At 40.6% G+C, this 20406-nt stretch overlaps 2 protein-coding genes across 3 annotated transcripts in view; one reads left to right on the top strand and one right to left on the bottom strand.

The window, feature by feature from the left end:
* Window positions 1–3868: 3868 nt before the first annotated feature.
* zgc:163022 (putative ferric-chelate reductase 1) overlaps window positions 3869–20406 on the top strand; it is a 19614-nt gene continuing 3076 nt past the window's right edge. For both annotated transcript variants that reach the window (XM_019871828.1, XM_019871827.1), the window contains exons 1-13: window positions 3869–4143; window positions 4326–4462; window positions 5191–5288; window positions 5408–5573; window positions 8108–8302; window positions 8756–8857; window positions 9046–9202; window positions 10452–10559; window positions 11587–11702; window positions 13358–13444; window positions 16281–16372; window positions 17468–17526; window positions 18882–19025. In XM_019871828.1, the coding sequence (XP_019727387.1) occupies window positions 3957–4143; window positions 4326–4462; window positions 5191–5288; window positions 5408–5573; window positions 8108–8302; window positions 8756–8857; window positions 9046–9202; window positions 10452–10559; window positions 11587–11702; window positions 13358–13444; window positions 16281–16372; window positions 17468–17526; window positions 18882–19025 (1648 nt within the window). In that variant the 5' untranslated portion in view covers window positions 3869–3956. The remainder of the gene's footprint in view (window positions 4144–4325; window positions 4463–5190; window positions 5289–5407; window positions 5574–8107; window positions 8303–8755; window positions 8858–9045; window positions 9203–10451; window positions 10560–11586; window positions 11703–13357; window positions 13445–16280; window positions 16373–17467; window positions 17527–18881; window positions 19026–20406) is intronic.
* On the bottom strand, window positions 14048–14551 carry LOC109516979 (ephrin type-A receptor 3-like). The gene is made up of 2 exons (XM_019871829.1): window positions 14378–14551; window positions 14048–14265 (listed from the first exon to the last, which is right to left on the bottom strand). The coding sequence occupies exons 1-2, from the start codon at window positions 14420–14422 to the stop codon at window positions 14062–14064; spliced, it is 249 nt and encodes an 82-aa protein (XP_019727388.1). The 5' UTR covers window positions 14423–14551; the 3' UTR covers window positions 14048–14061.

The raw sequence follows: 20406 nt of genomic DNA, 5'->3' as shown, positions 1-20406 counted from the left end.
TAAATAGCATCAATCAATACATTTTAGACACTTGTATATGTCTGAGTGCCTCAGCAATCTAAGTGTACCGGGTTAGTGTATATGCTGTGTCCATGCAGAACTTGTGTTTACATTTATTTGGTTTCTTTGTCCACAGACATCAGTAGATGTAAAGAGGACCCGCCAATGCAACCAGACCTAAAACAGTTTCCCAGTACCTTGATGGGGGACAGGAGAAGGAGCTTCAAGGCAGGCTGGTACCATATCCACCTCTGGCTTGAATATTCTCAACAGATGGACTTGGCGTATTGTTACGCTTGCAGATATTTTAGCCCTCCTAATACAGTTTTTTTCTCATCACTGTAATGTTATGACTACAATGCTTTCAAAGTTTGATAAAATAAAAAGTCAAATAATATTTCGAATCTGTCTTTTTAGCCCTGGGTTGAATGTGCCCCTCCATCAAAACCCCCGGCCCCAGCCCGGCCCCCTCAGTGAAACTGATCTAGAACTGCCACTGGTTCCAATTGTTTACGTTTAGCATTTACGATAGCGATTAGCTGATTAGCTTGTGAACGTTAGCCAACTCAAGCGTAGTCACGCGTTCGTCATGTGTCAGACAAGTAGGGCACATTGTTTTACCACGTTTTACTTTGCAACAACGTGTAAGTGTTTTTATGTGTGTCTGTTACAGTTTTACACCTTCTTGACTCGCCTCACCATTGAATAAATAATAGGAAACATCAACGGGTGTGGTCATTGAAGGAGTTATCTAGCCGCAGCGAGAGCAGAACAACATCAATTAGGAAAAGTGGACCCGAATTCATTTGAAACAGTGCTGTCCTTTTTCTATGTTCCAAAGGAAGCACCTTTTTATCTATTTTTGACCCAATGATGTAAACCAACAAAAGTTAATGGAAAAAAAAAATCTCCCTTTTTGGGATTCCTTGTCTCTCCTGTTATAGAATACTGTTGACAACGTGCTTCAGTGCTTTTGTATTGATCTTTATTTGGAGAATGTTTATGTTCCTCTTTGTTTCTGTTCCCTTTACCTTACTCCTTGCAAATGTGTCTCACTTGTCATTTCTCTCTTCCCCTTCTCACAGAATGTTCCCTGTCTCCTGTTTCCCTATTCATTGTTGCTCCCTTGTGTTGCACATTCGAGCACCTAGCCTCTTTCTTGAAATTTCTTAACAGTCTTTTGGACTTTGTCTCTTGATGCTTTGTTTCTTTGTGTCTTGTCACAGACGTCTTTAGCCTCTTCTCAGAACGTGATTTGGGTTCCTAATATGAACTGCTCACTCTGTACTGGGCAAACAGCGCTTTGTGTTTAATTCACGTTTGGATACAATGTATTCTATTTTCACTCTCATGTTTTATTTAACATGAATATAAGACATATCCTGCTCGTTAAGTGCAAAAATTAGAATGCATACTACTGTAAAGAATTTGTAACATTGTTTATCTTTGGTCTTTTTTTGATATCAATAAAATTGCCACAAGAGTCACTGTGTTGAGAATCAAACTAAATTATCATCTTCAAATAGTAAGTGGTGCGTTGAAAGTTGTCGAACAAGAATTTTGCAGAGCCATTGTTTGCGATACTCACACATCATGTTTTAACTGATCATACAACATGAAACTGGTGCAGGGGGAGAGTGGAGTATTGTGAGAAAGTGGGTAATGTGAGATACCACTTGTATCTAAGAAAAAGAGCACAACTGTGGTCATGTGACCGATGAGTTATCAAACCACTCGCAGTTCACCTTGGTCATGAAAAATTTGACTCAATTGTGCTGAAGTAAGCATACGTTTTGGACAAAAAAATGTATTTTTAGTACCTGCATAACTTTCAATTTAACTAACTGTTGCGCTAAAGCTCATTGACTCAAGTGAAAAAAAGCATATTGCTGCAGCTCCGAAACAAAGAGAGCTACAGTGTTGTTGTATTTTTTTTGTTTGTTTTTTAAACGTGCACTTTATTAATTCTTTAAACTCCCAGACGAGTACAGACACGTCTCGCTCCGACAACGTGCCTTCTCTTTCAGATTCGACTCGAAAGGCGTTCAACGACCGCTTCAGAAAAATGAAGATAAATGAGACCTTCAATGGCACTAAGAAAATCGAACATAAAACACCAAAACGGAAAATCTAGCAAGGAAATCACAAAATATATTCAATGGATGTGTTTGTGAACACACAACAAAATAAATCGCCGTTTAACATCAACATAGACAATTCTGAACCAGTCCAGTCTCCTACAATATAGCACACATATTGTCAAACTATCAATTTATAAGGTGACAAAGCTAGCTAAAGATTAGCCTGAATTTTGATGAGAGGTTTGTCATGATAAATTGGTGGTGGTGGGTTTAATTTTAACTCACCACCACCAATTTATCATGTCAGTGATGCAACGCAACATCTTTTTTTGGGTTTAGGTCCACTGGGATTTTCCCATTTAATCGTGACATTTCCCCTGATAAAGTATTTACACCATCTATGGCACAGGTGTCAAACTCCGGCCCGCCAGGTCATCATTTTATGTGGCCCGCGAAAGCAAATCATGTGTGTCAACTTGCTAAAATCTGTACCGAAATGTCAAATTGTCATGTGTAATAAATAACGTTGACATTTTGCAATTATTTTGTTACCGAGTTTACACTCACTTGAACAATAATTGAACAAACAATTATAATTGACTTGATTGATTTCAAAACTAGTAATCCATTAATTTGTTGTGTACAAGTAATAATTTTGTGGTTTTACTGTCATAACAGCCCTCAGAGGGAAGACGTAAGTCCAAATTGGCCCAACACAAAAATTTGTTTAACACCCCTGATCTATGGCATCAGACCGGCCAAACTATGATCTGCAGCCTGGCTCGGGGATAATCTGGATAAACCACCTGCAGAAGATGATATGGAAGGTCCACACCCTGCAGATAATGAAGAATCCGGGGAATAAAAAAAGTGTGGGAGTCGGAGATACCTATCTTTTCCATTGAGCAAAATTACGTGGCCCATGTTTCTAAAAGCGATGTTGTGAGGAAGCTGTCACAACCTATAAGGTCTGGAGGAACCAGACGAAGAGAGCAACTCTACATCTTTCCGTGCAACCTTCAGCGTTGGAATCTAGAACAGGTTTGCTCTAGAGTGAGGGATGTCCTAGTCTGAAGGTTTCTACTCCTGGTTTCTGAGTTGTAGGCTGCTCCACGTGTTTCCGTTTGTTCCTTGTCCCGATTGTGGCCTACCATAGATGTCGCAAAGAGTCCGGAGTTCGGACCCCACTTGTGAAAATGGTTCTTGACCTCATTTGAAAAGTAAATAAATCATTTTGAATGCTATCTTGTTGTGTTTGTTTTTGTTCAGAGTTACCTTCAAATGTTGAGGCTGTCATGGGCTTTCGAGACCGGACTCATTGATTTTGTTTTTTTAATTCCTCGAACTATATTTCTGGAATTAGTGGTTGCCTAACTAGTTGTCAGGATATTGACTTGCACAACATGTGTTGTTAGGCTTAATTCAGAGTGGGGAAAAAATTAAGTGAGTGGATCATTTTACCCCTTGCAGGATCACTTTACCACCTAGAAATCTGGGCTTTGTCTTTGTTTACCCTGTCGCTTTTTTTTTTTTTAAACAATCATATTTTCACTGTCTTTTGTCCTGCATACATTCTGATCATTTCCATTTTTGGAAACATCCTAAATTAATGGAAAATGTGTTCATTTTAGTGATACATTACTTTAGCTTGTACAGAGGAGGGGGGGGGGGGTGTCTCACATTACCTCACTCTCCCCTGCACAAGGGTGTGCACTGTGTACTATTATTTGTGGTCTTCTTTCAGCATTGTTTAAATCCCTCCCTCTTATTTCCTCCCCCCACCATTGTTTTATAACACACCCGAGTTACTTGCATCACGTTATTTTCACAAGCTTTTTTTTGTTGTTGTTGTTTTTACGGAAAATTTATTTTACAATGGACCGTGTTGTGTTGCTGCTTTGGGGTTTTGGTCCTGTGGTTTGGAGCTACAGTTCCGGTCAAGTGGCAGACAGCTGTGAGAACCTGCACCCCCACCACTCTGGACTTCACGGACAAGGTGGAAAAGCACCCTTTACGATCATTACAGATCGTAGAAACTACAGTTTTAAAGAAGAGGTTGCAGGTAAGTTGTAGAAGTAGGGGTTGTTTATTTGTACCTGTATATAGTTTTAAATCCACACACTGTATTGCTCACAGTGTTACACTATATTTTCAATATCATGTTATTTTCTGTCATTCATTATTGTCAGCTAACGCCACTGTCATTTCGTTGATGGATTGAAATCATGTCATTTTCCTTCTTAGTTCAACTTCGGGCCACAGGTTCCAAACCATTCGTTGGCTTCCTGTTACAGGCGAGAGGATCAGGGGATTTGTCTCCTGTCGGTTCTTTCACTCTGAAAACAGGAGATGCTCAGCTCCTGAACTGCAGCCAGAAAACTGTGAGTGTTGGGAGATTCTTACACTGAGGTAGACAAATGTATCGCGAAACATGCTGTATTATTACATACACATCTTGCAAATCGTTTACTCAGTGAGTCCCTTAAAGTGTTTTTCAGCTTCCCCTGTGGAGTGACTTCAAACTATATTTTTCAGTGCCAAATTCTGACCCAATGTGATCTGTTCGAACCATGTCTGATTGGAAATTGTTGTAGTGTACATTTCTCGAAAATGAAATGTACACTACAATTTAACAGCCAATTTGTGTACCATAATAGATCGATGTTGATGATGCCACAGGGAAATAGATCGGAGCTCACTTTCAAACTTTCAAAGCAAGCTGACATTGAAACACACACAGAGACGAACAACCATCCGCGCTCACACTCACACAGAGGGACAATTTCGAGTGTTCAATCAGCCCGCAATGCATGTTTTTGGAATGTGGGAGCAAACCGGAGTACCCGGAGAAAACCCACGACGGCACGGGGAGAACATGCAAACTCGACACAGGGAGGCCGGAGACGCGCTTACCACTGACTCACCCCTACACTCACTCACACGCACGCACGCGCGCGCGCGCGCGCGCAAACACACACACACACACACACACACACACACACACACACACACACACACACACACACACATTTTAGCACATACATTTTGGTATGATGAGTGTCAGATGAAAACCCGTTTTTTTTTGTTTGTTTTTTGTTTTCTTAACCAGAATTCAGCTGTTTCCCATACATCAGAATCACTAAAGACCTCAGTTCAGGTGATATGGAGATCAGAAGATTCTGGATTTGCAAAACCTATTCAGTTCCAGTAAGTACGGTCAACTTTAAGGTTTTTCTCAGCTGCATTCAGAATTCCACACATCTCTGTTGACTTCACTCATGTTTTTCTACAATTATTATTGAAAACACAATTGGGTGGCTTTGCAGCGCTTCCTTTGTGCAGAACTACAGGACATTCTGGGTTAACATTTTAAGCCCAATGCTGATCTTCAAAAATGACTCTTTGGATGTATTACATATGGACTTTAGCAAGACAGCAGAACAACAAGCAGAAATAGTACCAAACTCAACAAAGCAATCCCTTTCATCATGGGTAAGTATTTCATATTTCCCCTCAGTAATACGTAAAATGAAAACATTCGCTGGCTCTGCGCACATTCATGACAATTATTTTGACCTTGGGTGCATGCCCAAGTTCCTGCTTTTGAGAATATGCTAAAGCTAACAGGAAGTCTGCCATTTTGATTCTATCTTGGAATCGAGCGCCATTTTTGGCCTTTCATAGAGGTCATACTTGATCAAACTCCTTGAGATTTTATCTGATCACCTCCAGATTTTTGACACATTTAAGATGAGAAGTTATTGAAGGGCTGATTATTGAGTAGCACGTTGATGCTATGGAGACAGGTTGTTTACAAAGAAAAATTGTGCTGTTTTTGAGGCCTTAGACCAGCGTTGTCAAACATACGGACCGCGGAGGTTCGATCAGACCCGCAGGATAATTTAAAAGTGAAAAAATTAATCAGAGACACGGAATGACTACTTTTAACAAGGTGCAATTCATAGAGTATCCGCTAGAACTGTTTATTAAATTTCATCATTTTCCTAATGTTCTTGTGCTTCTTTTAGACCAAAACAAAGGAAAGACATTATTTTGGTTATTTATAACAGAGTATGGTCTAATTTTAATGGTCCGGCCCACTTTACATCTACCGAGGCTGTATGTGGCCCACAATGTGAAATGAGTTTGACACTCCTGGTTTAGACCTTCTCATGAAATTTGAGATTCTTTTGATATACTGTATCTTTAAAATATCCCAGTAGTGGTCCTAGGGCAGGATGATGAATCAAATGCGATATGGTGATTTCAATTTTGGCTTCTCTCGATCTTTAAAACATGAAAATAGAAGAAAACCTATTACTACAATGGGCAGCTGCGTTTGGTCGAGTTCCCGATGTTGTGAAAGTACCTTGAATGCACCACGGGCGCAACTGGGTGTCTAGTGATGGGTTTGAAACGTTACAAGTCAATTTCCATGAAAAATGTGGTTTGATAAAAAAATAAAATATTTTAAATATACAAATTAAAAAGATACACTAATATTAAAACCTAACCCAGCCGCTGGGGAGCAGTGCCCTCCCCTGGGGGTACACTGTTCCCCGGTGCCGGTCCCAAGCCCGGAGAAATGGGGCGGGTTGCGTCAGGAAGGGCATCCGGCGTAAAACTTTTGCCAAGACGGACATGCGAGTTGATAGGGCGGTTTGCAGGGACGGATGGGAATTAATGACTCGCTGTGGCGACCCCTGAAAAGGGACGTGCCGAAAGGAGAAGAAGAAGAGGACACTAATATTAAAACCTATATTTTTTTAACATAGAAAGCCAATTCCAATGAAGTTGCGACATTGTGTTGAACAAATAAAACCAGATAACCGTGATTTGGCAATCATATTCAATCTATATTTCATAGTATACACCACAAAGATGCAATATTTAATGTTCAAACTGATAAACTTTATTGTTTTGAGAAAATAATGGTTAACTTTGAATTTTACTGCTGCAGCACGTTCTGGGACAGGTGGCAAAAAAGTTGCTCAATGTACAATTTAGAGATTAAGTCAACAACGGTCTATCCATCCATCCAACCATCCAGGGTTTGCTAATGACGCCCTCTACGGTCCGTCATATCATAAAAAGGTGAATAAAAATCCGGAGAAATCACTCCATGTAAGTAGCAAGGCCTAAAAACCAACACTGAATTCACCATGACCTTCCATCTGTGACGCCGCACTGTATTATCAAAAAAACCAACAACAAAGTGGAAAGGATATCACCATTTGTGCTCAGCAACACATCATGTCAGAAAATATAGTTTGGTGCTATTTCTCAACAATCCCCAAAAACGTTTCATGTCTGGGCCTGAGCTAATCTAAGCTAGAAAAGTGGAAAAGTTTTCTGTGGTCTGAAGAGCCCAGGTTTAAAATTTTGGGAAATTGCGAACGTCGTGTCCGTCCGGCAAAACAGGAAAAGAATTATTCGGACTGGAATGGATGTAAAGTGCAAAAGCCAGCAACTGATGGAGCAACTAAAGAGTACAGGTACCAGACTGGCCTGCCTGCAGTCCAGACCCGTCTCCCACTTAAATTGTGTGGCACATTATGAGGCGTAAAATACGAAAAAGGGAGACCCGAACAGTTGAACACATGACGCTGTACATCAAGCAAGAATGGGAAAGAATTCCACCGACAAAGCTTCAACAATGCATGTCCTCAGTTCTCATACATGTTTTGAATGTTGTTAAAAGAAAAAGTGATGTGGCACAGCGGCACACATGACCCTGTCCTGGCTTTTTTGTGGAAAATGTTGTAGCCATAAAATGCAAAGGTAATGATTACTTGCTCAAAACAATAGTTAATCCATTTGGGAATGGTTGATTTGAAAGTTTCCTTGAGCGTAGCTCTATCTAGTGGAGGCATTGTAGATTGCGTTTTATAAGCGGTGCGCCCAATGTATGAAAAAAATTACAAAAATGGCCATTCATTGAAGATGCCCCTCATAATCCAATGCGCCTCTTAGTGTGGAAAATACGGTACTAAAATTGTTTTACGTGCATGTTTTTGCTACTGCAGGAAATTTCCAGTGAGGATTGTGGTGTCACAAAAGTGTGTTTCAGGCACCCATCAAATTGTGCCCCTGAACTCACGACCAACTGTTACTTCATGTCTGCCATCATGTTGTCAGCGAGTGACACGGTCATCCAATATGAGATGACAGGGACCTCTGATGGATACATCTCATTTGGATTTTCAGATGATCAGACAATGGTAGGGGAGTGTATTATTTTATAATTTACATTTAGGTTAGCTGCGTTCTCTCTTTTTTTTCCAGGTTCAGAACCAGCCTGCCATTGTTAAAAAACATGAACGTGAAGATATTTTTTAGGGGCTGCTGTTTTTCACCGAAAAGGAAGGCACTGTTATTTAGACTCCTCAAACAATATTCTATGTATAAATGCCTGCAAAATTCATCAATGTTTAAGGCACACCAATGAATTAATGAATAACACACACACACACACACACACACACACACACATATATAGACTAAACTACTTTCCAGTTTTGATCAGAAATGGATGGTGCTCTCGAGTAAATTCAAACGAGCAAATTGTGAAAATGACTCTTTTTATTAGATCAAAACCAAAGTGATCAAACTTTCTCTTCTTACTCATTCAATCGTACTTTATTGTTTTGTGTCTTTTTTTTTTTCTTTTTAAGGGAAATGATGACATCTATGTGTGCAGCAAAACAAGTAACGACCTGGTGCAGTTGCAGCATGCTTTTTCAGTAGGACGGGCAATTCCACAAACTCTTCCTCTGGTATGGAAAATATCTCTCACATCATATATTCAGTGTTTGGGACCGTGTTGCGCTCATCTGGGCATACTGGCACATGAAGCAGCCTCGCCCCCAATGCATCTACAATTTTGGTAACAGAAAGTATAGTCTGTGCTTGGCAGAAAAACATTGATTGAAGTTGTTGCTCAAAATCTTGACCTCTCTTCCAGGGAAATATTTCGGATTTAAGGGTGTCCATGCAAGACAGAGTGATCAGCTGCTCCTTCACCTCGTTCAACCCGATTTCAACTCGAAGGAGCACTGGCGTTACAGATCCACACAGATCCTATTATCTTATGTTTGCTTACGGATCCAGCAGCAGCAATGGTGAGAACATTAACATGATTTAAATGTCGACGTTATGCAGGTTGGAGTCAAATGCAAGTCATTCATATCTTTCGAGTTTCTCACTTTGGAAATGTGAAATTTCTGTCCTTTCCCTTTGGGACATCTTATGAATATTTGTCAGGATTTTGCACATTTTTAGAGTTTATTATCTTTTCCAATTAATTTAAATGGGTTTCAAATATTGGCAAATTTGTGGGAGGGACCGTTCGTAATACCCCAAAGATACAGTCACTAAACAAGTTGTTTCAATATAGATGTAAAAATATTGGTCCATCATTTCATCAGATCAATGATCAGTGAGTCTTTTTTTTTTTTTAAACTGGCTGATTGAGCTCCAAAATCCTACTTTTCTAAAGCCTACTTTGTACTTGGTGCACATTATTTTTGGTGAGATACCTCTTCTGTTCACTGTTAAAAAAAACAAAAAACAAAAATAAAACATTAAAACAAAGATCTAGTTCAAAAATTTTTTTACCTCATCAAACACGATCTCTCTCTCTCTCTCTCTGGCCACAAACTGGTTGAAAAAGAGGTGATGAAGAAGAATACATGAATAATAAATATGCAGGATACTAATATGGGCTTCTTGTGACGCAGCAATCCCTTAATTCAAGAATTTTGGTGCAATTGAGACAAAAAAACGTTTATTTTTGACAGGTTTTGGTCTGACCGCAGACCGTATGAAGTGTGGATCCCACAAACGCAGACTCAGATAAATGGCGATGACAAAAACGTTTATTCAGGAAAAGCGAGGGACCAACAAAGTATTCAACAAAAGGTGCTGGCAAAGCAAGGAGCCAGAGAAAACCAACGAGAACACAAAGCGCTTGTCAATTACAAGGATAGAATGATTTTCGAGAACATCATAAAACGAATAGAAGTGAGTACAATAAAACGAAACCAAGTACAATACCAAGACAAAACAAATACTCACAAACCCGAATGACTATAACGAGGAGGGCGACGAGAAGCATGAACGAGAGATAACAAAGCACTTGAGCAAAAGCGGTGATCAAGAGCAATAGTCCGACAAAGAAGATGGGTCGTCGGTGTCTTAAGTAGGCCACCACTAGATTGCCTGGTCCAGCACAGGTGCACTCCTGAAAGGTGACGCCCCACACTTCCAGCTAGTGCTGAAACACTCAAGGAACAAAACAAAGACAAAGCAAAATATGACAATTTTAAATTGTTAGCAGTACCTTTATTTTTGTTTCCTTTTCCCTGACAGGACAAATCCAGGTCCATACAAATACATTCCTAAGTGCAAACAAGGTCGATATTTCCAGGCCTCAACTTGTCAGAACAGCTGGATGGCCTCACATCATCAAAGCGCATGGTGAGATCGATTTTTGAGTGATGGGTTGCACCGTTAATTTCTCTCTGTGAATGTTTAACCAGTTCAAGGTAGGAACGATTCGTTTATAAATATTTATTTTATTTCTCCGATTTCTGTTATTTAAATTGTCTTCGCCACTTATAATTTAACCAGTTCAAGGTAGGAACGATTCGTTTATAAACTATTCATTTTATTTCTCCGATTTCTGTTATTTAAATTGTTTTCGCCACTTATAAACATTTTATTAAATAATTTAAATTCTGACATCCCTTTTCTGCATCATCATGACAATGATTAGAACATTTGATATACAGTGGTATCTCTACTTACGAAATTAATTGTTTCTGGAAGAAACTTCTTAACTTGAAAATTTTGTAAGGAGAGACGTGTTTTGCATGTAAATGCCCTAATCTGTTCCAAGCCCCCCGCCCCCATAATTCAGACATAAATGTTTTCTAAAGCATAAAAATGTATCAAAATATGTAACAAATACATGTTATAATTACATTATTGCACAATAAATGACAGTTGTGCATACTGTAAAAAACAACTGATCCAAGGACGTTTGATTTTGTCGACTTTTAACAATCCTTCGAAAGTGTCCAAGGCAACGGCATCGTGAGCGATCGCCCGACTGGTGAACATTTTTTCTGGGTGATTCACATTTACGTAAAACTATCGCAGCACCTCATGGGCCGCGGGGCGATTGACGAGGACACTGCATAGACACATATCCATCTATCTACACACATAGACTCATCCGGTAGAGTTCCCTCTTAGCCAATGGTATGCCAGGATGGTGCTCGGTAATAGCCAATGGCAGAGCAGCTAGAAGTATGTTGTGTTCAGGAAACTTAGAGCTGTGACTAGCAGGCCAAACTGTATTTTTACCTTTCACATCTTTAAATATTTTTCGTAACAAGACGCAGTATTTTCCTGTTGAGACGTTTCATCACTTTAAAATGTCGTATGAAGAGACATTCGTAAATAGAGTGACCACTGTAACTTATTCAATTGTTTTTTTCAGGCGCGATGATGCTGATAGCCTGGATGACCACAGGATCCATCGGGATGATGGTAGCCAGATATCTGAAAGGAGTGGCCAAGGGAAATCATTTATTGGGCAAAGATGTCTGGTTTCTGGTGGGGACCATTGATACAATGTTGAAAATTGTCTTTTTTCCAATACAATACAGTGAAACATTTGAAGGCCATCACTTGCGGTGTTGTTTTAATTCTGATCCACAAAATATAGAAATACTGTATACACTCTTTCTCGTGAAGAATTCCTTCAAATCGAGCATAATCCGTGAAACAAAACGGGGCTGTGAAAAATGGTCTCTTTTACAGGCGCAAAAAACACAAGCGCTCGCTCCCGAGGCTGTCCAGCGGCGACAGTCAAGTAGCGTCGACATTCCTCCCAATCGAAATCAGTGCTGGTACACGCATGCTCCCGAGAAGGCGCAACCACCAGGCACAGATTCTTCTCCTTCGAGGAATCTCATGACCAAAACACTGAAAGCAGTACACTCGGGTCGACGCAAAGTAACAACAAGCACCATATGCCTAAAAAAGAAAGACAAAAACAACAAAAAGCAAAGCTCTTGAAGAGCTCTTGCCGACGGCGGCCAACTACGGCGCCATCTTGGATTTTGAGCAAGGCAATCACAGAAGCCTATCATTGAAATTACTCCTCTGTCCGGAAATTGTGTTTAACGGTGGGTGCTGAGGATTGACCAAGTTGGATTGAAATGTGTACAGCGTCCTCCTTCTTGACAGATGTCAGGCTGTCTACTATAACACTCAGAACAAACCTGTGTACACGAATGAGGGCCCTTACCATCACAGACTGGTAGAACATCTTTCGTATCTTTTTAAAGAGGGTAAACAAAGCCCGTCTTTTGAGGAAGTCCAGGCGGCTCTGTCCTTTCCTGTGCTGGGGGTCATTGTTGGTAGTTCAGTGTATCCTTTTATCCACCTGCAGACCAAGGTGCGCCTTTAGTCAAACTCCCCACTGTCACCAAAACTGGGTCCAGCTGAGCTGTGGTCCTCCCCGAGTCTGCCACGATTTCCCTGGTCTTGGTGGTATTTAAGCCCAGATGGTTGAAGTCAAACCATGTGACATAGTGGAATAAAATTCATTTGGCCCTACTCTTTGATGTTTGTGTGTGACTGACCCAACACTTTCCTCAAAAATGTTTTTGTGGTGCCCTCCATTCACCTCTTCGTATAGTATCACACCCACACCCATGATCAGGGTGTTGTATGATGATTATGATGTTGGCATTGAAGGTGGCAAGATCCAGCAAATTTACCATTGGCAAAATTCAAGCATCTCTCATTTCACCAGCAATGGACCAAAAATAAAACAAAACAAAACAAAAAAAACGGGATCCTTTCTTTCACTTTACGGCACGTAGCTCACCAGATTTGGACCACTTTGTTCTTGAAAGAGAGTTTTTCGAAGCTTCTTCCAAGTTGGATGTGTCCGGTACACCTCAGAACGGAGCTGTCCGCAGGGCCTCCTGATGAGTTGCCAGAGCCATCTCACCTGGCTCCCCTTGTTACACAGTTGCGAAAAGGTTCTGAACAGAATCAGAGACACGGGGTAGGCTTGGTGGAGAACGGCATCCCCCAAGAATCGCAGGGGCCCAATTTACTTACATGCATTAGCTTTGCACAGGAAATTGTGTTGAGCTTTTAAATGTCATACAAATATTCAACAATTTCTACCATCGGAATGATCAACTCTGTAAGTAGTTATATAATCCAATAGATTTGTACTTTTGACTTTGCAGGTCCATTTTTCAATGATGGGTGTCACAATAGCAGCCACAGTGATCGCCTTCCCTCTTTCCTTCATATACGTGAAGACCTGGTCTGAGGTCAGTTTACCAGTTTATTCCATTCTCCAACTGTATTATACTGCCTGACAGAGATCAGAGTGAAAAAGATTTGCTTTCATTTTGACAGTACTGTAACTTCAACAGTGATGGATCAAACTAACATCCTTGAAACTACAATCCATCAACTTGTGGAAATGTAGTTCGATCAGATGATTTGTCGAGATTTGTTCACCATCAGAATGGGCCTCTGAAAAAAGCCTGAACCACAAAAATGAATCCGTGCGAGCTGTTCTGCGTCAGAAATTTCAGATTCTGCTATACAGTGATCCCTCACTTATCGCGGTTAATAGGGGACCAGAACTGGCCTCGATAAGTGAACAACCGCCAAGTAGGGTTTGCCTACCCTCCCCGAGGAATTTTTGTGACAGTGTACTTGGGTACCAGGACGTTTAAAATATGTATTTACATTGTAGCTATCTGCTTGTGGAGGCTCTCAGTCGTACAGGAAAGTTCCATCGTAGAAAGGGTTCTGTCAGTCGTCATCTGTACCTGTGGGTAAAAAACAAAAACAAAAAACAAAAAACAAAAAAAAAAAAAAAACAAAAAAGGACGTTTCACCCCCAAAAAAACCACATGAAGTTGTTAAAACCCAGATTCTATCCATACCTTGATGTGGTGTTGGCTGTAATTTTCAGACTACCGGGGTTGCGTATGAGTTTGTCCAGGATGCTGACTATCTGTTCAAACTTGGGCCGGTTGTTCCTTTCCTTCTGCCAGCAGTCAAGCATCAGCTGATAAAGCGTAGCGGGGCAGTCCATGGGCGGGGGAAGGCGGTAGCCCTCATCGACAGCCTTTATTACCTTGATATAGCAAGGAAAATGAAATTATTGATTTCAGCTTGACATTGCTGCAGTCGATGTCTGCTGCCAATTCGGTGCTATTTTGCCGACAATGGGCCATTTGTGTACTCACGTCTTGATTGGACATCTCCCAGTAAGGCCGTTCCCCATACGACATGACTTCCCAGAGCACAATGCCATAACTCCAAGCATCGCTCGATGATGTAAACTTCCTGTAAGCAATTGCCTCTGGAGCTGTCCACCGGATAGGGATCTTACCTCCCTGTGAGACCAGTAGTAGGGGAAAAATAAATCAGACAGACAGAGGTTTGTCAACTGACTTTTAGCCAAGACCTTGCAATATCAACGTCAACTCAACTTAAAATGGGAAGCTAGCACAATGACGTTCTTGAGGACATACATGCTTTACAGTTGAATTATGTCTGGATGGATTGGCTCAACCACGATCATACAAAATGTTCTGCTTGGCCTTGAAGCATCCTACGGGAACTGAAAATTCAAGAAAGTTGGCCCGTCCAAACAGGGGTGCTAAGGCTCTGCATCAAGCTCTCCCGCATGAGACTTATGCACCTTGCCCTTTCCGAAACCTCTCCCAAAAACTTGAACTCACAGAGATGTCCAAATCTCTTGATAAGATGATTCACAAAGATTGAAGAACTCAGGATTCCCTAGATACCACTGATTGTCTTGTTAAGTGATGGGTCAAGCCAATTCACACTATGGTCCATGCAGATTTTTTACATTTTAGCTCTCTCTCTCTCTCTCTCTCTCTCTCTCTCTCTCTCTCTCTCTCTCTCTCTCTCTGAGATAAATCTGTATTTTAAGTACTGTCTATTAAATGTATCCTTCTTTTTCTTGGAGGTCATAGGCTCCTCTTCTGTCTCCTGGCTGGGCCTTTTGCCCTTCCCAAAGAAACTTTCCAAAGACCTTTGTTTTTTACTCATTTTGCTAGCTCCTGGGTTTCTTTTTAGCGGTAGCCTATCACATGACCGAGAAGCGCGCCTTCACCTGCTTCAAGAGTGCCATATTGTCGACGGATGTAATGGAGGATCTGATAATTTTTCAAAATAAAACATCTTTCAGATTCCGAAATGAATAAAACTGAAGTAATGTAAGTTATTTATTGTTTCTGTGCGGCCCGGTACCAAATAACCCAAAGACCGGTATCACTCCCCGGTCCGTAGGTTGGGATCTACTGGGCTAGACCAGAGAGTCATGAGGGAGTTCCCTGACACCCGAAGGACTTGCAATGACTTTTTAAATTTGTTTTACCAGAGCAGTGTTTTTGGTTGGTTGTATTTTTTGTTTTGTTTTCACTACTGCCTACTGGTAAAATGTTCTGTACTTCCAATGTACAGTTGATACTGGGGCAATGTTTAGTAATTTTGGGGCTCCTTGCCCCAGTAAATGAGGGTCTGGTAACATCCCTGATTTTAGTACTTTTCTGAAAGAACAATTTATCAAGGACAGTAAATGGATGAGAGCCTGGATTGTGTTAAATCGCATTTCCTTTGGCCAGTAGAAAATTATGGACATCAAAGGTCTTTTGATACATTTGCTGATTGTTTTTTGTTTTTTTTTAGGTTAGCAAGGGGACTGTTATGCAGTTCCATCAATCCAACCATTTTATAATAATAATAATAATAATAATAATAATCCCCAATAATAATAATAATAATAATAATAATAATACATTTTCTTCCATTTATCCCGGGTTGGGTCATGGGGCCAGTAGCTTTAGCAGGGAAGCACAGAGTTCCTTTCTCCCAGCCATTTCATTCACCTGCTGCATGTCTTACTAGCCATATGCATACAAGGGCGCTTTAAACATTTCTGTGTCCAGCACTTAAGGAAGAAGAGTGACTGCAAAATTGGTTGTTTGTGCCTATCAGCAAAAAAAAAAAAAAAAAAAAAAGCATTACATTCACACTCAGACAATAAGAAGGAAACGTTTTGAACACTGAATTACAATTTGGCCATCAAATGAGACATTTAAAATTTCATGGTGTGTGCAGGGGACACATCCTGTCCTGGGATGCCTGGTTATGATTTTGTGTGTACCCCAACTCACACTGGCTTTGCTGCGCTGCGGACCACAAAATCCCCTGTAAGTACTGCTGCATATTGTTCACCTTTGATCGATTCGCTTTTTAAAAAATATATTCCATCCATTTTCAACACCACTTATCCTGCTCATGTTTGCAGAGATTTTTCTTTTGAAAATTGTTAGACGTGATACAACCCCCCTCGGTACATATAAAGCTAAGGGGTAGAGGGTGGAGAATCTTCCACATATTAATATATATACAGTATATCAATCTGTGGCAGGCGGTGTGTTTTGGACCCGGATATTTTGTGAGCTAATCCACCTCTTGATAACGCCATAACATCACAATACTGGATGTACCGTACGCCGCTCTCCAAAAAAAAAAAAAAGATACGTATAATTATGGCTACGTTCATACCCCAGAGCGTATTACGAAACAGTTTAAAACACCTTTGCAGATTCACAGATGATTGTCTCCCTTCCAAGCACTCTCACCCGCACGCATTGATAGGAAAGAGGCTTTGGCGTGGCATTAAAGAGCATTTCATGTATTTGACGATATTACCAAAAAATGGTTACCTTTATCTTCCAATAAATCACCTCAAGAACTCCAAACCTCTATCGTACAATAAAGTACTTTACCGTGAAGTTTTTATCAATATGAAAACTCGAAATAAATAACATCGGCAGAGATGCTTTGCAAAACTGCCTGTGGATGCAAAATTGATTATTCACCCCCACCCACTTCCCGCTTGATCCCACAAGTTCCGTTTTTCTTGAAACGAACACCTTGAAAGTGAATTTTCAATCAGCTTCCTCAATCTTAAATAACTTTTCGGCCTGCCCATCGAGCTGAACCAATCAGAAGTGAGAGCGGCTGAACCAATGAGAGGATGGATAAACTCCCTCGTCATGGGGCCTTGCGGGTGGCTTTCCGGGAGGCGAATCTCAAATCTGATTGGCTAAAAGAAGAACCAGCCATGTCTGTGTGTGAGTGTGTGCATTTGGGACCATCTCAGCAGTTGTTTCTGAGTTTTACCATTCATTGTGTTTTGATGAGGAGCAAAATGATAAATTTGTCCCACAAAGAGCGATAGAAGGCCACTTATTTCGAGCCTTGCATTACTTCTGTTCTATAAATGTTTTCTTTGACAGGAGGTTTCTGTTCAACTGGTCTCATGCTGTGATCGCAGTGGTGTTAAAAATTCTGGCGAGTAAGTACTGCGCTTTTACAAATACACATCACAGTCTATTTAATTTTATTTTTTTTTGTACAGTGGAACTGCTGCCATGGGATGTCTGAACGAATATTGGCACGTTTCTCAGAACAGATTGTGTTGAACCCTTGGGCCTAGTTGTTCACAACGTTATTCCAGACAGAATGGATCATGGATTGGATAAATTCTTGAAAATGGGCAGACCCCAAATTCTGAAATCGGTTAGATGACGGAAGCGGTGGTGAGATATGGGTGATTGGGGAGCCTCCACCTGTGGGCAGACCCCAAATTCTGAAATCGGTTAGATGACAGAAGCGGTGGTGATTGGGGAGCCTCCACCTTGTGCACATTTGTGTCATCATTTCGAGACTTCTAATTATGAATGAACACTCATGCGTGTGCTCAATTTGACGGACTCTCAACACCACAGAGATAATTAGCACCCTCGGTCAGCAGAACGAGGTACCTGAGCGAGGTATGTGTGGTATCTCACTCCAAACTTTTACATTGTATTTTCTTATTGTCTGTACAGTGTCCTTGGGTGGCATGAAAGGCGCTTTTAAATAAAATGCATTATCATATTATTATTATTTTGTTGAAGATAAACATATATTTGAAGACCGTATTTTCTGCACTGTAAGACCCTTCGGATTATAAAGCGCATTTTCAAAAATTGCCTATTTTAAAACCTACTTTATCCTCACGAAGGTCGCAGGCTGACTTTGGGCTGCGGGTGGCACAACACCCTGAACTGGTCGCCAACCAATTGCAGCGCACACATGGAGACATACAACTCGTACTCGCTCACTTCCACACCATCAATGAGCAAGAACTGATCTCACACTGCCCGGAAACCAATCAAGCGAGTGTACCACTACACCATCAGCAATAATACACCAAAAATATTCAATAAACTCTAATTAGAAACTCAATATTCACAGACATCAAAATGTTCAAAAAAATCATTTCTGACAGTTGCATCGCTTACTACATGTCCAGTCACTCTCTCATCCTGAGAGATTGTCAGAGGTACCGCATGTCTTTCGCGTCAGCTGGCTCAGGTGCATAAATTATCTTATCATATGGGGACATCCCATTATGACAAAATATGAATATTTCTGACTGATCCAAGTTTGTTATGAGCAAAGGTGATTCAAGTATGACGGATTAAAACGAGGATTTCAAAAATCCAAATAAATTGTCTCCAAATTACACCTTTTGAACAATTGGGCCTCGAGGTTCCACCACAATATGTTTCATTTCCATTCAAACATAAATTTTAATATTTGAGACGATTGATGATTGCTCAGGAGCAGCTCTTTAACCAAATTCTTGTCTTTTTGGCGCACAAGTTGCAGCGATATTCACTGGCCTGAAGATAATGGACAACACTATTGATCAATGGCTGATGAAAGTGATGGGTGGGTTGGTCACCTGGGAGGCTTTGTTCTGTATCTTGTTGGAAATCAACTTCAAGCGGAAGGTTGATGCATCAGGTGAATATACTGTACCTTGACTGTTATTTACATTTTTTTACCGTCTCAAAACTTTGACCACAAAACATATTTAATCCATCCATCAATCCATTTTCGGATCCGCATTATCCTTACAAGAGTCACGGGCGTGCTGGAGCCTAGCTCAGCTGCCTTTGGGGCAGCAGGAAGGGGACACCCTCAACTGGTTCCCAGCCAATCGCAGACGTACAAAATCAAAACCCACAGAATTTTTAAGTAACAAAAAAAAAAAACGGCAAATGAATTATGAATTGATCTTGCCACATTGAACCAACTAATGCAACATTTATCTATTTAAATATTAGAAAATAGATCTTAGATGACATTAAAACTGCACAAATCATGTACACAATAATTTAGTTTGTGGCAAGTACTCAGGCGTTCTTCAAAGTCAGAGTGATGATTTGAGAGAAAGAGGGTTTTTTTTTTTTTTTTACCTAATATACTGTAAAGCAGCGGTCCCCAAGCTTTGTTGCCCCACAGACCGGTTCAATGTCAGACAATATTTTCAGGGACCAGCCTTTAAAATGTGACAGATAAATACAACAAAATAATATGACCTGCATGAAAACTGTGGTATTTTCGAAACATAATAATAAACACGAATCACGACACGAGGAACGTCCTATCTGGCCGCAACAGTCTCTGGTCGCTATGGTAACATTTAAACGTGCCTTCAAAATAAGATACACGGCAAATACAAAGTGCATGAAAAATACGACTCACCATCGCCGCATATTAAGCAGAGTGGGCTTGGTGCGTGGGAGTCTCCCAGTGTTGTGTCCAAGGACCGGCAACCCGAGGCCAAGGCCAAGGCCTTGCTTCCGACTTGCTTCCGAGGCCAAGGCCAAGGACCAAGGACTGATTTTGAAACTGAGGCCTAGCCAAGGACATGTATAAAACAATGCTATCATACCACTTGGCAGGTCCTCATGATTTGCAACACCCCTCCATCATAACCTTTTGCACTCCCTAACGGTTGAATGAAGTGTTTTTATTCAAAGAGTAGAACAGTCTGGGTACGTGTTATTTATACTGAGAAAAAGAAATAAAATCATATGATATATATTTATGAATTGTTTTAGTGCAGTAGTTTCTTAATATGAAGTAAATCAACACTCAACAGGCATGACATGGCACGAAACACAAGTTGAGAAATGACTTTGCATAGAAGTCAATCACTGACTGCAGAAAAAGCGGAAATCTCTCAGTGATAATTTTACAGTTTACCGGCAGCGAGTCCCAGGGACTCACTGATCAGAAAAGTATGAGTCCCATTATGCATTGAGAGAGTCCCAAATTTCGAATTCCGAAATGGTCTACTTATTCAATTGCATATGATAATAACACAAACAACATATAC

Source organism: Hippocampus comes, unplaced genomic scaffold (assembly GCF_001891065.2).
Source record: "Hippocampus comes isolate QL1 unplaced genomic scaffold, H_comes_QL1_v1.1 scaffold412, whole genome shotgun sequence".
NCBI classification, from domain to species: Eukaryota; Metazoa; Chordata; class Actinopteri; order Syngnathiformes; family Syngnathidae; genus Hippocampus; species Hippocampus comes.
The sequence above is the reverse complement of the archived record's forward strand: the minus strand, read 5'-3'. Positions and strand labels throughout refer to the sequence as shown.

Bases quoted from the DNA above. Each gene is read 5' to 3' on its own strand.
- LOC109516979 (XM_019871829.1), bottom strand. From the start codon at position 14,422: ATGTCGTATGGGGAACGGCCTTACTGGGAGATGTCCAATCAAGAC. The intron at 14,266-14,377 runs GTGAGTACACAA...TGCTATATCAAG, and splicing joins GGGAGATGTCCAATCAAGAC to GTAATAAAGGCTGTCGATGA.